Here is a 15337-nt window from a genome sequence, read left to right on the forward strand (position 1 = left end):
GTGGTACCCATAGAAACTGTCCTATATAGCTGACCAATTGTCTCACTGCTTTTGGATCTCCAAAAATTTGATCTGCTTGTTTTTTTGTCTCCCCCCCATTCTCCAGCTTAATCACTCTAGTTTGTTTTATGTAACTCAGTTTGGGGTTTGCACTGGTAAAGTTAATCTTGGAAAGGTGACACATTTTACCAACACCAGCTGAAGTGGGTGTAGTTTACAGGAAGGGACGTTTCAATATAGAGGCTCACAGAAGCTAGAGATAAGCAGTATGCCCCCATTATAATTTTTCACTGTAAGTACAGCATATAGCTTCCCCCCAGAAGACATCTGGTAGTAGTTATCCTTACAGAGAGCCCTTCTGGGAACCTCTCTAGACTAGAAGAGCTAACAATGCTTGTGTTTAACCTTCAGGAGTTTGAGCTTTGATGAGTGGATAGGTAGAAATAGTACTGGTTTTCTACCTATTTGTAAGGGCACTAGATTTAGGTGCCAGAATTCTAATCAACCCTGTGCTTGGACTACCAGTCATTTATTTCTCAGCACCTCAGTTTCCTCTAGCTGAGAAATGGGGATAATTTGCCTCTCCCACCTATGGTGGAAATTACAGTTATAAAGCTCTTTGTAGATGCAAAACTCTACAAGTGCCAATGCAACATAATGCACAACAGCAGCTGCACTGGAACCAGTGGCTAGGACTTGTCTGGGTACAAGCAAGTCACTGCAGTAAGGAAGTTGAGTTGCTTGGAAATCTAGGACTGGTTTCTCTCCCACACACCTGAAATCTGAAATTTCAAATCTGAAATTTGATTAATGATATGTTGAGCTAGGGCCACAGGTACTAGTCCCCTGTAGTCCCACCTAGTGACAAAGGGATCAAAGGTAGACTACTAGCTAAGTAACAGCTCACTGTAATTCATTCATCCATCCAGCTTTTCTGAAAGTAATGGCGAAAATCCAGGTTGGTGGAACAGGAAACAGGAGTTGAGAAAGTGCCTTTGGTCTCTCCTGGGCACAGGGCTGTTTTCTCCAAATGAAAGCCCACTGGTATTGGCACCTTGCTAGTATGCCTAGTCTGGAGCAGCCCTGAAGGTGGGTTTAATGGTACCTGTATTGTGAAGCACTGTTCTACTTAAACTAGGAGCAGGGAAGGTCAGCTCATATTCACTCCTTCCATATTGATAAGAAATTAGAATGAAGCAGAGCCCCAGGGGTAGACCCGGCACAGCTCAGTTCACTGGACTTCACCTCCAGCCTGATGGTGAATGTGCAGTTTTGGACTCTAGACAAAACCAGACCACATCATGGGCACAGTGTAGACTGTGACACTGCTACCATTGTCTGTACCAGCTCAGGCCTACCTGGTTATGGAGGTTAGAAGGCCTAAAATAAAGTGAAAGAACAAACAGAGAACAGGTTAGAGCCCTGTAGGTCTAGACATCCCAAGACGATGCTACCCAAATTAAAAACTGTAGCTGTATTTTCCTCTTCCACTATTACCTTCTTGAGGGTGAATTCATAAACTTCAAATGCTTCCAGGTCTGAAATATTCCTCTGTGAGACTTGGACTATGAAACCTTGTAGCCTTTAGACAGACACCTGGATCTTGACGGCAAACTGCAGTGGCAGTAGAGAGCAACTTGCTTTGGACAATGGATCCCAAGTCATTTCCTGATCGCTCACTCTTCCATTGTCTTTGTCATGGGAGAGGGGCTTCAGGGAACAGACACATGAAGCACTGATGTCATGCCCATCCAGTTCTGAGGGTGCAGCATTCAGCCAAATGAGGGCAGGAGTTAGCATATTTAAAAGATTTCCTCCTCTATTGTTCAAGTACCAGAATCACAAAAACCAAATCATAAAGCAACCAAACAGGCATCACTCTCTACAAATGAGGAGGACAGAGATTATGAAGGGTTACATACATACAACTGCTAGTGACCTCCCATCTCCTGCCTGAGGCCAGCACTCCCTCCACCCACCAGGAGGGATGGGACTTCACAGGAGGTTTCTCATTCTTTCCTACACAGATTTATTCCCATTTTAAAATGCAAGCACAGAACTGCACCATCCCAGCCAACTGCAGGTGCCCAGAGAAAACAGAAGCTATATTTGTGACGGGGATATGCCCACCCTCATCTCACAGCCCATAGTCGCATGCCTCAGGACTGTTCTGCACATACAGCTCAAAAAAGCCTTTGAGTGTTTGTGCGTCAGTCATCGTAGCCTTGACGGCAGGATCCTTCTTCATGGCTTCCACCCATTGCCTGAGCTTCGGGGTGTGCTGCAGACAGCTATGGGAACAGGAAAGAAACTTTGTATGAGCAGAGGGGAAATTGGGAGGACATCAAGAAAGCTGAACATTTAATGAGGTTCTATGTTCCTGTTTGTTTTGCCTTCTCCCTCCCACAAGGTTAAATTCCAAACAGACAGAAGAAATACATTTTAGGCCAGAGAGAGCAGAGAGAAGGGCATCTCTAGCTACATCTACACTGCATTTCAAATCACACTGCACTGAGTCTCCAAGCCTGGGTCTACAGACATGGGCTTGTGCTCTGGCACGACAAGCCATTGTGCAGATGTCCAGGCTACCCACTCCCATCCCTGGGCTTCAGAGCCCGAACGGCAACACAGATGTTTAGTGTGCCATAGCGTAGACTCAACTTTGTAGACCCCTGCTCTGAAGCTTGCTGCCACGAATTTAAAATGCAGAGTAGACATGCCCTTTAAGGCTATCAAGTCTTCTTTATATAGCCAAGGGTGAATAGCCACTGCTTGTGGAAGCTCCTACTCTAAGAGAGAAGCATAATCCTTGTGTGATGTACCTACCATCCTTTAGACATTGGATTACTCCCTCACCCTTCCCAGAGAGTGCGTGATCCTGCACTGACTGCAGCATTTGTTTTGCTGGAGTGGAAGATATTCACATTACATTGGGGGGGGGAGGGGTGTTTTGCAGGTCCGTGACCCCTATCCCAATACACCCCACTTCATGCCAATCCAAGAGCCCATTCTTCCCATAAATCCTGTTGGCCAAAACAACTTACACAGTTTAGGTCACCACCAGCCAGTGACTTTTTATTGTCAGTTCCAGGGTAATTGCACCTGTATGCCCCACTCCATTGTCCACTCGGGGCATGTGCAGTCAGGTCTCCAGCCATCACTGGTCTCTGGGCAGGGACCCTGGCCCACTCCCATCTGACTGCGGGGTTTTTAAGGCTGCACAGCTTCCTGCCTTACACTGAGATAGCCAGACAGGCTAACTAGGGCTATAGGCCAGTGCCTGTGCGTGGCCTTCTCTCAGAGGGCTATGAACAGTGTATTGTCAGCAGTCCCAAGTTACCACACAGCTCACTCTAAGCAAGGAGATTTATTCTTAGGTAAAACATTACCTGGGGTGGGGGAAGGAGAGAACAGAGAGGAACCCACACAAAACACTGAACAGACATCCCAGGAGTTACCCATCAGTCCAAGGGGCCTTAGCAGGCCAAATTGGTCTTTCCAACCCTTCCACAAGAGTTGGGGCCCCACCTTGGAGCAGGTGGCCTTGTCCATTTGCTGGATCAGAAAGGCGGCCCTAAGTCAGTTTAAACAGCCTTTTTATATCAGTCACCCTTTCTTTGTCCATTGATCTCTGGAACACCCAGTTTCAGCCAGTATATGCAAGCCTCCCGCTAGGGCACTTGGTAGGCAAACCCCTCTGTACTTCACTTTAATCACCCCCCACTGCTTTTGGTTCCTGGAGGAGCTGTCATAGCCCTCCCTCCTGGAAAAAGAAAAAGGAGGACTTGTAGCACCTTAGAGACTAACAAATTTGAGCATAAGCTTTCATGAGCTACAGCTCGCTTCATCGGATGCAATCCCTGGCCCACAGTGATACAATATGGTCCCCAAAAGACATGGCCTGGGCTTGCGAGATCAGGCACAGCCAGATGGCTTGAAATCCACACGCAGCGAGCACACAGCTCTACTGCAGGAGAGCGAGCTCAATGGGCATTTTTAGCTCCCCCTCCCAAATGACCTCCCTGAGTATCCTGCACATGAGTTTGCAATTTCCAAGTCTGCTCGTATTAAAAGCCTAATACTGCCTCTGCACAGCATCCCCTATCTGACAGGGATCTCAGCTCTTACGCTCAGATTTTTTTTTGGAGGGAGAACCCCTCTCCCTAAACTGGAATAAGGCCATAATGCCACGAACACTTTTCTTCTTTACCTGCACGGCCCAAGTGATAGCACAGGAGAAGCTAAGCCACTTGGTGGCTTTGGCCCTTGCTTTCAGTGCCTGAGGTAATGACTTCAGATCCTAGGGTCTCCTTGCATCTTTGATGAAGGATTGGGGAAGGGGGGGGGAGCCTGGAACTTGGGAGAACTGGGTTCAATTCCCTGCTCTACCACACTCTCTGGGGAAGTCACGAAGCTCCCCATATGTAAAATGGGAATCACAGAACTTCCCTGCCTCACAGGAGTGTTGTGAGGATAAACGTATTTTAAAAAATAGTTGTAAGGTGCTCAGATACTGTGGTAATGGGTGCACTACAAACACCTAAGACAGAGGCAGGTTCTCTTTGTGGTTAGTTCCATTACGAGCAGGCCTTAACTTTGGGAGAGCTGGTTTCAATAGGGTAAGATGCCTTCTGGGACTATTTTTATTCAGTCTATACAGTGCTACACAATGGAGTCCTGGTCCATTACAAAGGGCTGTTATATGTTACTGAAATACAGCACACCCTCTTGTCCCCTCCCCAAGTAGGGCCCATTACGCGGCCCTGTTCATGTCTGGAGAATTTACACATTCCATTCACGCTAAGCAGCAGCGTTCCTGGCTGGGGTAATTTAGAGTTAATTAGAAGCTGTAATGCACCACTTGAAAATGTGTAAGATCCATAAAACATTCAAGCACTTACTCAGGCAATTGTAAGAATTCCAGTCGTTCAAACCAAGGCCAGATCATGTAGTCAATCATGGACACAGAGTCCCCACCATAGAACACAGTCTTGCAGCCAGCTAAAGACTGAGGACAAGATGCAGTATTTCATATTTAAAAATTAGTTACATGGAAAACCCTTACAAAAAAACCCAAAACATGCTATACGGCAAAGCAGGAGCCAGGGAGGAGATGAACAAGAGAGTGGAGGCAGAACTGGCATCTCCTTACCTAAATTAAACATTCTTAGTGGGCCAGTCAGTCACTAGAGCAGCTCCAATATGAGTTTGGATTCTTTACATGCTGAGAGCTGGATCCTACTATAGCTCAAATGCACAATCTGGACTGGCAATTATGCACGAGCCCTGAACAATATTCTCAGGATCCAGGTGGCAGTTAGAGACTGTTTTAACTTGACAACTAGCTATTCTGATATGGAGGCACCAAGACAGATATGGCAACCCTGGTGCCTTGTGTGTTTTGAAACTGTTAAATAAACATTTCAGCTGCACCATAAGACTGGTCGAACAAGGGCATAAAGATTTCAGCTGTATTTCTTTTTTCACCGCATCCCCAAGTTGAGGTAGCTTTGTGAATGCAATTCTACCAGACCATTGTCATGCTAAAACCTGTGCCAGATTCCATCCTCAGACACAAGAGCAGAGTCCTCCACCTCAGAAGAGATGGGGGGATGCATTCTTCCTATTGCAAAACTGGTCCACACTATACACACTTCTAAAAACAAGTGCCGTGTAAATGGATTGGAACATGCCTCTGCTGCTGCACCTGTAAACTGGTGACAATCCCCAATTTCAAAGGAGAGAGAAGAGGCTAACCTAGATGTTTGAAAAGCACTTTACCATTCTCCAGGGCCTACTGTGGTAGGATCTTGAAGTACTTGACCTGCATTTGCAGTAAGGTCCCCATACCCACCTATGCTTTATCCACAAACAAGATCTTACATGTGACATTCTTAGGAGTTTGGTAGCGTTTGTACGTAGCACAACGGGATCCTGCTCCGTGACTCGAACGCCTACACGCTAGGGTAGTACAAGTCATCATCAGAAACAGAGCTAGCACTCGGAGGGGCTTTTTCTGACACCTTAAAATACCAACTTCTTGTCCATGTAAAGCAGACGTTAAGAGTCCACTTATTTGTGGTGGGGAGGAGGAGGGGAAATGCCAGCGATCTATTCAAAGCCGTAAACCATCAATCAGCAAACATCTGAGGAGCTGCTTCAGTCACCAGATGCCGGACAGAAAATAACCAGATGTTAGTATTCAGAGGAGCAGCCGTGTTAGTCTGTATCCGCAAAAAGAACAGGAGGACTTGTGGCACCTTAGAGACTAACATTTATTTGAGCATGAGCTTTCGTGAGCTACAGCTCACTTCATCGGATGCCAGCTACACTAACACCCCACTACCAAACGCTTCAAACACGGAGTTCCTCTCGAGTTAAAGCCTTTCAGCTTGGAGTAGCTGATCACAGTCAAGAGCTAAGGTACTGGCAGGTGACGTTGTCTGGTTCTTGTGGGAAGCGGCTTCCCAGGGAACTCCATTTTCCACGGCATGCATCTGATGAAGTGAGCTGTAGCTCATGAAAGCTTATGCTCAAAATTTGTTAGTCTGAGGTGCCACAAGTACTCTCTTTCTGCAGATGTTAGCAGTTTCATAAAGATGTGACCATGGCTCCCTCTGGTGGACAGCAGTGAGTAGGACACAGGACATTTCAATACATTTCATGCTTCTCTGGCTAACAGCTCTTGGAACAGGCTGAACTGATTTTGCATGGCTGGATGCTCATTATCTTCTATAGGTCAGACTGGGATTTAAGCCACTGCAACAGAGAGAGGGGCTCCCTATTACCTGCCAGTCCATATACATCTAGAAAATCCCTCAGGATCTCTCAAAGTCTTTTGCAGCAGCAGGTATCTTGCAGCAGGATTGTAAATGGGAGGGAAAGGGAAGCTTAGTTTTTTATTTCTCAGTGTATTTGTCTTGCAAGAAGTCCCCTAGGAAGCAGCCTCCCCCAAGAACCAGACAATGTCACCTGCCAGTACCTTAGCTCTTGACTCTGATCAGCTACACAAAGATGAAAGGCTTTAACTTGAGAGGAACTCTGTGTTTGAAGCATTTGGTAGTGGGGGGTTAGCATACCTAACAAGTTAGACAGAGGTATCAGAGGGACAGGGATACTCTAGTGTCAGCCACACCAAAGTAACTGGCTGAAGTTAAAGCCATCAGCAAAGGGAAGGAGATGACTGTAGCCGGAGCTATGAGAGGTTCACAACAGAGGAGCAGTGTGCCAAGATGCTGCTTCTTGCTCAAGGAGGACAGAGTAGGATTTTTTTTTCCTTTTGAACATGGTCATTTCTTTGCCGCCTGATCAGATGACCAGATAGTTTTTTGGTTGCTTTATTTCTAGAAGATCATGGGCCTCTCTCCAAAGAGGTAAAGGAGGTTGTTCATTCAAACAACTATATTTTAAGGAGTCACACCGCAGATGGAGGGAAAGTATCAGCACATCTTCTTCAGACAATGACCTGGCAGTGGTTTGGGTTAACAAAAAACAGCACTTGAAGTAAAAAACTGAATTTAAATCTCCAATATAGATCCAAAACCACCTGTCGCAGCTCCCTGGACATTGATGGAGGTACACAATTGGACTAGAACATGGCCCATAGCTGGATCTTTGCAATCAGAGTCCCCCAACCCAATGGCTCATCGGAGTGATATGGTGAAGGCACATCAGCTTCATAGCCAGCAGCATGCAAGGGAGTGATGTGGCCAGGATCACATCCAGCCACCTTTGACTGCCTTAACTGGATGAACCAGGTACCTGTTTTGCAGCTCGGTGAATTGGAGTGTGAGATCAAGGGAGACTTGGACTCACCAGCTTCAGGATTCAAGTACCTTAACCACCACATCTACAGGGGAGGGATTATATTCCATGGGAATGAGCAGGGAGAAAGGATAATAGCTTGTAGTTGGACAGAGGGGGCCAGACCCTAAAATAAACTAAGGGTCAACAACTTCATCCCCAATATTGTTGTACTCATCTCAGTAACAGCAAAGAAGAAACACTGTCAGTCAGGTGGACATGCTAACATACCAGAGAAGGTTATAACAACCCAGTCTGAATGCTCTTCAAACTTGCTGCAAGACCTCCTTCTGTCCTAGGAGGGCAAGGCAGACATAAAACAGCAGAGGTAGCTAGCACCTGAGAAGGGTGTGGAACAAAATCCCCTACGAAGTCCACTATGGAGTTCAAAATTCAGCTCTAGTTTAAACTTTGCCATGCTTAGATGCTGGAGTTTTCTATGCCACATCTCAGTGTGAGGGGAGTAAACTACAGGACTACACATTTTTCATAGTTAGAACTTCTGAAATAAGTCCTGTCTCCTCCCTTTCTCAAGGCTTTCCAAGTGAGACAGCCAGCCCAGTGCATGCGAGCAGAAGAGGACTCCCATTTACCATAGGTTTGGTAGTTTCGTTCAGTCCCAGAGAGGACTGTTTCTTACCTTCTCAAATTCGCCAAACTTCTTAATTAACTCCGCTTTCAGCGCTGAACTGTCCTCCCCATTTTTAACTGCCAGGAGATGTTTTAAGGCTAGAGGTGGTAACTGAACAAACCAGAAAAGACAACAACATTACGGAGAGCTTGACCTCCTTGCAGAAGGGAGGTTTTATCTCATTACAGGGATAGTCACAAGTCACTTCAGCCCAGATCCTTAAAAGGTATCTGAAATCAATGGAAGTTGGGTGCCTAAATGCTTTTCAGGATCTGGGCTTTAGCACTTAAATTTAGGTTTTGCTTAAAAAACACACACCACACCAAGCCTAATAGTGACAGAAGTGTTCTCTAGGTTTCAGAGAAAATACAGGTTGCAAAAGAATTAAAATGCTAATACTGAAGGATTATAATAGTGCAGAAGAATCAGAAGAGGGAAACTCACTAGTCTTTCCATTGTTCAAGCTGCCTACGGTGCCAAAAAAAGCACCAGCAATAAAAATGGTGAAATGCAAATTTTGACATTCTAAGGATGCTTTTGAAATTCCAATACATGTTAACAGGAAAAGATATTAAGGGACAGTCAGATTTAGACATTTATATCTTCAAGAACTTTGTCGTTTGGCACCTGCCAGAGAAGTTAGGGGATTGGCATGAGTTACAATAAAATAACAGAATAAACTTGGATAATATTTGTAAAGCTTCCTTTTGGCTTTCAACAGTTTACAGACCCATGCTTTGAAGAATTACCCTAGAGTGAAGGATTTGAGAATGGCACTGATGCAAGCATTTACCCAGTTTGCCATCTTTGCCTATAATGGTACAGCAAAGCATACCACAGAGGTGTGGTTTATAGAGTGCTCCAGTTGCCTCAGGTAGACCCTGCTGGTGCATTCCAAAAGGTACCTCATTCATGTTCAATGTAATTTGAAACAGGACTATATTATGCAAACTAGGCACCTTTCAGAGCATGCCAGCCTGGTTTATATGGGGCAGTTAGAACACAGCACATTAGAGCTCTCTGGAGGGACAGGGACAGGAGACCAGCCCTAAGGCTGATCTGCTAACCCCCTTAAACTGAATGCCAGGTTCCCCATTCTGCACCCAGTCCTATAGAGAGTCAACGAGCTTAAGAGATCTCCTGCTTTCACCTCACATGTTCCTTTTTTCTGTCTTTCAAATGCTGACAGAGATGCAGATAGCTTAGCAGCATTTTGGATTAGCGAATGGTAAGTGGTTCTATTATATTTAGAAGAGTGATTTTACTAGGAAGCAAGATCCATCCTTAAAAGTGAAAGGAAATGTCTACAGTGCAGCACTAGTATTGTGCATAGCCCTGAAGGAGGTTACACCGCCCCCTCCTGATGGTTACACCGCCCCCTCCTGATCACACTGTACCTTGGAGAATCTTTCCAAGAGCATCTTTTGACATGCTCGCTCATAAGGATCAGCAGGTAGAAGCTTCTTCCCAGGATATGCTTCATCCAAATACTCGCATATGATTGGAGACTCATAGATCAGCTGACCCTTGCTGGTCTCCAGAATAGGTACCAAACCAAAGGGATTTTTCTCAAAGAGCCAGTCAGGTTTGTTTTTCAGATTGATGTTGATTGTTTCATGCCTGAAGAGTTTAAGACAGAGCAAGATCAGTTTTGTCAGCCTACTCCAGTAACTTCAAAGAAAGCAATAGTGTTTGCCTCAATATCCTCCTGTCGGTTAGCTAGGAGTAAAGGGAGAGAAGAGCCAGGAAAACATCCCCATTGATTTACCACCTCTCTCCTTTCTTGAAGTCAGTGGTGTCTCGAAGGTAGCTGGGAGTGCTGGTAGCATAGGGCCTGAGGAGGGAGTCTACATAGCCAGACAATTCTGCTGTCAGGGTGCCAATGCCTGAGATGATGGGGCGCCCAGGATTTCCAGGTTTATGGATCTTGGGTAGTAGACAGACTATCCCAGGTCGGAGTTCCAGGGGTGCGTCTGTGCGGATTTGATCTTGTGCTTTTTCAGGGAGTTTCTTGAGCAAATGCTGTAGTTTCTTTTGGTAACTCTCAGTGGGATCAGAGGGTAAAGGCTTGTAGAAAGTGGTGTTGGAGAGCTGCCGAGCAGTCTCTTGTTCATATTCCGACCTATTCATGATGACAACAGCACCTCCTTTGTCAGCCTTTTTAATTATGATGTCAGAGTTGTTTCTGAGACTGTGGATGGCATTGTGTTCCGCACGGCTGAGGTTATGGGGCAAGTGATGCTGCTTTTCCACAATTTCAGCCCGTGCACGTCGGCGGAAGCACTCTATGTAGAAGTCCAGTCTGCTGTCTCAACCTTCAAGAGGAGTCCACCTAGAATCCTTCTTTTTGTAGTGTTGGTAGGGAGACCTCTGTGGATTAGTACGCTGTTCAGAGGTATGTTGGAAATATTCCTTGAGTCAGAGACATCGAAAATAGGATTCTAGGTCACCACAGAACTCTATCATGTTTGTGGCGGTGGAGGGGCAGAAGGAGAGGCCCCGAGATAGGACAGCTGCTTCTGCTGGGCTAAGAGTACAGTTGGATAGGTTAACAATATTGCTGGGTAGGTTAAGGGAACCATTGCTGTGGCCCCTTGTGGCATGTAGTAGTTTAGAAAGTTAAGTGTCCACATACCACACAACAGAACCACTAACCCAGGAACCTATCCTTGCAACAAAGCCCATTGCCAACTGTGTCCACATATCTATTCAGGGGACACTATCATAGGGCCTAATAATATCAGCCACACTATCAGAGGCTCGTTCACCTGCACATCCACCAATGTGATATATACCATCATGTGCCAGCAATGCCCCTCTGCCATGTACATTGGTCAAACTGGACAGTCTCTACGTAAAAGAATAAATGGACACAAATCAGATGTCAAGAATTATAACATTCATAAACCAGTTGGAGAACACTTCAATCTCTCTGGTCACACGATTACAGACATGAAAGTTGCGATATTACAACAAAAAAAAACTTCAAATCCAGACTCCAGCGAGAGACTGCTGAATTGGAATTCATTTGCAAATTGGATACAATTAACTTAGGCTTGAATAGAGACTGGGAGTGGCTAAGTCATTATGCAAGGTAACCTATTTCCCCTTGTTTTTTCCTATCCCCCCCACGTTCTTGTTAAACCCTGGATTTGTGCTGGAAATGGCGCACCTTGATTATCATACACATTGTAAGGAGAGTGGTCACTTTAGATATGCTATTACCAGCAGGAGAGTGGGGTGGGGGGAGGTATTTTTTCATGCTGTGTGTGTATAAAAAGATCTTCTACACTTTCCACAGTATGCATCCGATGAAGTGAGCTGTAGCTCACGAAAGCTTATGCTCAAATAAATTGGTTAGTCTCTAAGGTGCCACAAGTACTCCTTTTCTTTTTGCGAATACAGACTAACACGGCTGTTACTCTGAAACCTGCAACAGAATTTTACTCTGACCTTACACTGAACGGAAGGGAAACTGTCTTAGCCACAAGTTAGAAAGAGGAATAGGTAGTCTAAGAGGCAGTATGATAAAGCTAAATACCAAAGCCAAGCAGACAAGGTTGGGGTTGTTTGTCTGTTTTTTTAAAAACAAACACTCACTCAGGGTTGCATATCCTTGAGGTTTTTGGAAGTCAGTTTAATTGCTTGAGTTTATTAAACTACTTGTAATGGGAATGAACATTTATGGAGTGGTACCATGTACCTGTCTCCCGGAACAAACTTTTGTGGAGTTTCCAATTAAGCATGTCAGCTAACAAGTTAAACAACATTGCAACGAACAGATTTAAATATAGACAAACCCTAAAGTGGGAAATTTATTATCTGATGCCAGAATCCCGCCCCAACCCCTTTGGCCGCCTTGTATCGGAATGATCCTGCAGTACCCGATCCTGCAAACTGTTCTGACAGAAACCCCTGCACCAATGCAGAGCCCAACAAAAACTTCGGTGACTGCACAAGATGCATGCACACGGCAGCTTACAGGACCACAATCTTAAATTGTAAGTTCTGTACTGCAAAGAGCTATGTTATTTAGGTATTAGATAATTACGTATACAAAGCTACTAGTGTGATTTAACTGCCAAAAAGAAACTATTTTTTAATATGTGTCAGTCCCAGCATATTAGAGAGACCAGGTAGGTGAGGTAAGATCTTTCATTGGACCAGCTGCTCGGCTGGAAACAAGCTTTTGAGCCACACAGAAAGAGCACCATGTAGCTCAAAAGCTTCTCTCGCTCTCCCTCCTCAACAGGAGTTGGCCCAATGAGAGATTATCTCACCCACCTGGTCTCTCTAATATGCTGGGACTGACACAGCTACAACTACACTGCCTACAAAGAAACTATTATCTAATAATCTGTTCTCAAAAAGGTTCCCAAGCACAGATTCAGATATCAGATCACGAGGATTGCACATGCCTAGGGACACCAGTGACTATATTTCCACTCAACATAGCTGGACTCCAATCAAAGGACAATCGTCACCAGTTATGCAAGGAGCAGCCACCACATTTAAAACAATACCGGGGGCGGGGAAATCAGAAGAGACCAAGTTACTTGGGTTGCCTTATGTATAGGAAAATAGGCAGGTGGATTGATGTGGAGCTTTACTACATTTGGTTCTCTGAAAGAGTCAGAGAAAGACTGCAGTGTGATTGGTGTGTGCTCCACCAATAAGAATTTGAAATCCAATGCTGACCTATAGGGTGTGGTTAGACCATGAGTGAATCAGCAATCCAGCAGAGGTCATATTACTTACTAACTGCAAGCTTAGTCATATTACTTAATCACTTGTAAACAAGGAATAAATACTTCCCTATTTGAAAAGGCACTATTGTTGATAAAGTTCCTTCAGCAAAGGATCTAGAGGAAGCTATAGAAATGGAACATTTTTAAAAAGAGAAACCATGAACACACACAAGTACATTTACCATAGAAACCACTAACATACTATTGTAGGCTATATTTTAATGAATTGTAAGCCAGAGAAAATACATACCGAGTGTTCATGCTAAGGGCTACATTTTCCAGCATTTTTGCTGCTCAATTTCCATTAGGTAAAGATATTAAAAAAGATGAAATTCACACTTGAGATAAGGTTTTTCTGCCATTGCTACAAAGACAACCCAACATTACTACAACGGAAACAGAAAAAATTTTGCTTGGGGGTTTTCTAATTAGCTTACTTTGTACCTTTGATGCAGTTAGTTTCCTCAGTGTCCCATTTGTTTGGGCAGGCCTTTCCCACAGCAGCAGGCAATGTGAAAATATTTTCAATAAAAAAATAGATTTGAATGTAACCCCACAACAGCTGACTGGGAAACATTCAAAAGTAAGAACAATGAGGAGCCTGGTGACACCTTAAAGACGAACAGATTTATTTGGGCATAAGCTTTCGTGGATAAAAAATCCCACTTCTTCAGATGCATGGAGTGAAAATGCATGAAGTGGGTTTTTTATCCACGAAAGCTTATGCCCAAATAAATGTGTTCGTCTTTAAGGTGTCAACGGACTCCCGTTGTTTCTTTGGATACAGACAAACACGGCTACCCCTCTGAGATTTAAAAGTAGTTTTGTGTACTGACTATACTTCCACCCCACCCCTTTAAAAAATAAATTAAAATAAAATTAAAATATTCCCTGGATTTTGTGTTTGTCTCTTTTTAAATAGGTATGGGTAGCAAGAGTGACAGCTATTTGATTCATCCTGTTAAGCTTGCTAAATTATAGAAGACCACCATACGTAAGCCAAAGTGGCTTTAACAAAGGACACAGCAGAGTTACATGAAAGCAGTAAAAAAGGCTTCAGCCCCTAAGCTTTTAAATACCAAGGAGACAGCCACCTTGGAGCATATGATCTTACTTAATGTCTTTGGCTTTCAAGACAAGACGTGTTCTCTGTGCAAAGGGACAGAAGCGCATGCTGTAGACACGGATCAGTCCCTCGGGCACAGGGCCTGGAACAGTGCTTCCTACAAGAGAGATGTTACACCGGTTATTCTATGCTCACACCTGCACAATTACAGGCTTCCTCTTAACATGAGGTTTAAAACAAAAACAAAAAAACCCACAACCAGTGGCCTGGGGAGGAAACAAAAAGGGATTCTGAAAGTAGCCGTTGCTCTTTGTAGAGCACTTAATTCTGGCATGGAAACGGTGCTTCTCCTGCACTTCTGGAGGGAGGCTTCGGGAGAGAATAGGGCTGTCTTACTTTGGTGAGGGCCCTGGGGTGAATCAGTTCTCCAGGGCAGTACAATAACAGACATTGTGCATTTATAGAGCTGCTGAGTGGGATGGTCTCCTGGATAGCTTGCCTCCCACCCGAGTGAGCCGAGTCACCTCCGGGCAGATGACGACATAGGCTCTGTGCAAAACACGAGTAGCCCTCCCAGGGGCCAGAGATCCAGGCGTGGGGGGGGGGGATCCAGGCACAGTCTCCCCACGTCTGAGCAGAGAGCACACGCGGATCCGGGGAGGGGGACGTGCGTGCAATGCAACCCACCAGACCCTGGCAGAGGCAGGGCCCTGGGGAGAGAAAAAGGCGTCCAGGGTGCTACAAAATGACACCCTCCCCGCGGGAGGGACAGACGCAGGGAGCAAGGCGAGAGGGGGAATCCGGTGCCCCAGCCAGAAAGGCAGAGCTGGAGGGTGCGGTGCAATGCAATGCAATGCAATGCAATCCCCCACCCCACCCCCAAGCGGGAGATCCCCTGCGGGGCACACAGCCCGGCCAGCACCCACCTTTCCCCAAGCTGCGAGCGCGCTCCCCAGCCATTGCTGCCGTCTCAGAGGCGCCTCGGTCACCCGGGGCGCCGAGCTCCGCCTAGCGCGCGCTGTATGCCGACCCACGCCGCCCGGGCTCCCGCGGGTCGATCCCGCCCCCTCGGCCACAGCGGGAAGTTAA

The 15337-nt window shown here is 45.5% G+C and overlaps 1 protein-coding gene across 1 annotated transcript; it reads right to left on the bottom strand.

Moving 5' to 3' along the window:
• Nucleotides 1–1801: 1801 nt before the first annotated feature.
• On the bottom strand, nucleotides 1802–15337 carry GSTO1 (glutathione S-transferase omega 1). Its single transcript, XM_073354438.2, has 6 exons — nucleotides 15175–15337; nucleotides 14297–14405; nucleotides 9832–10054; nucleotides 8444–8545; nucleotides 4902–5008; nucleotides 1802–2291 (listed from the first exon to the last, which is right to left on the bottom strand). Exons 1-6 carry the CDS (start codon nucleotides 15206–15208, stop codon nucleotides 2138–2140), a joined length of 729 nt encoding a protein of 242 aa, XP_073210539.1. The 5' UTR covers nucleotides 15209–15337; the 3' UTR covers nucleotides 1802–2137.

Source organism: Lepidochelys kempii, chromosome 7 (genome assembly GCF_965140285.1).
Source record: "Lepidochelys kempii isolate rLepKem1 chromosome 7, rLepKem1.hap1, whole genome shotgun sequence".
Lineage (NCBI taxonomy): Eukaryota > Metazoa > Chordata > Testudines > Cheloniidae > Lepidochelys > Lepidochelys kempii.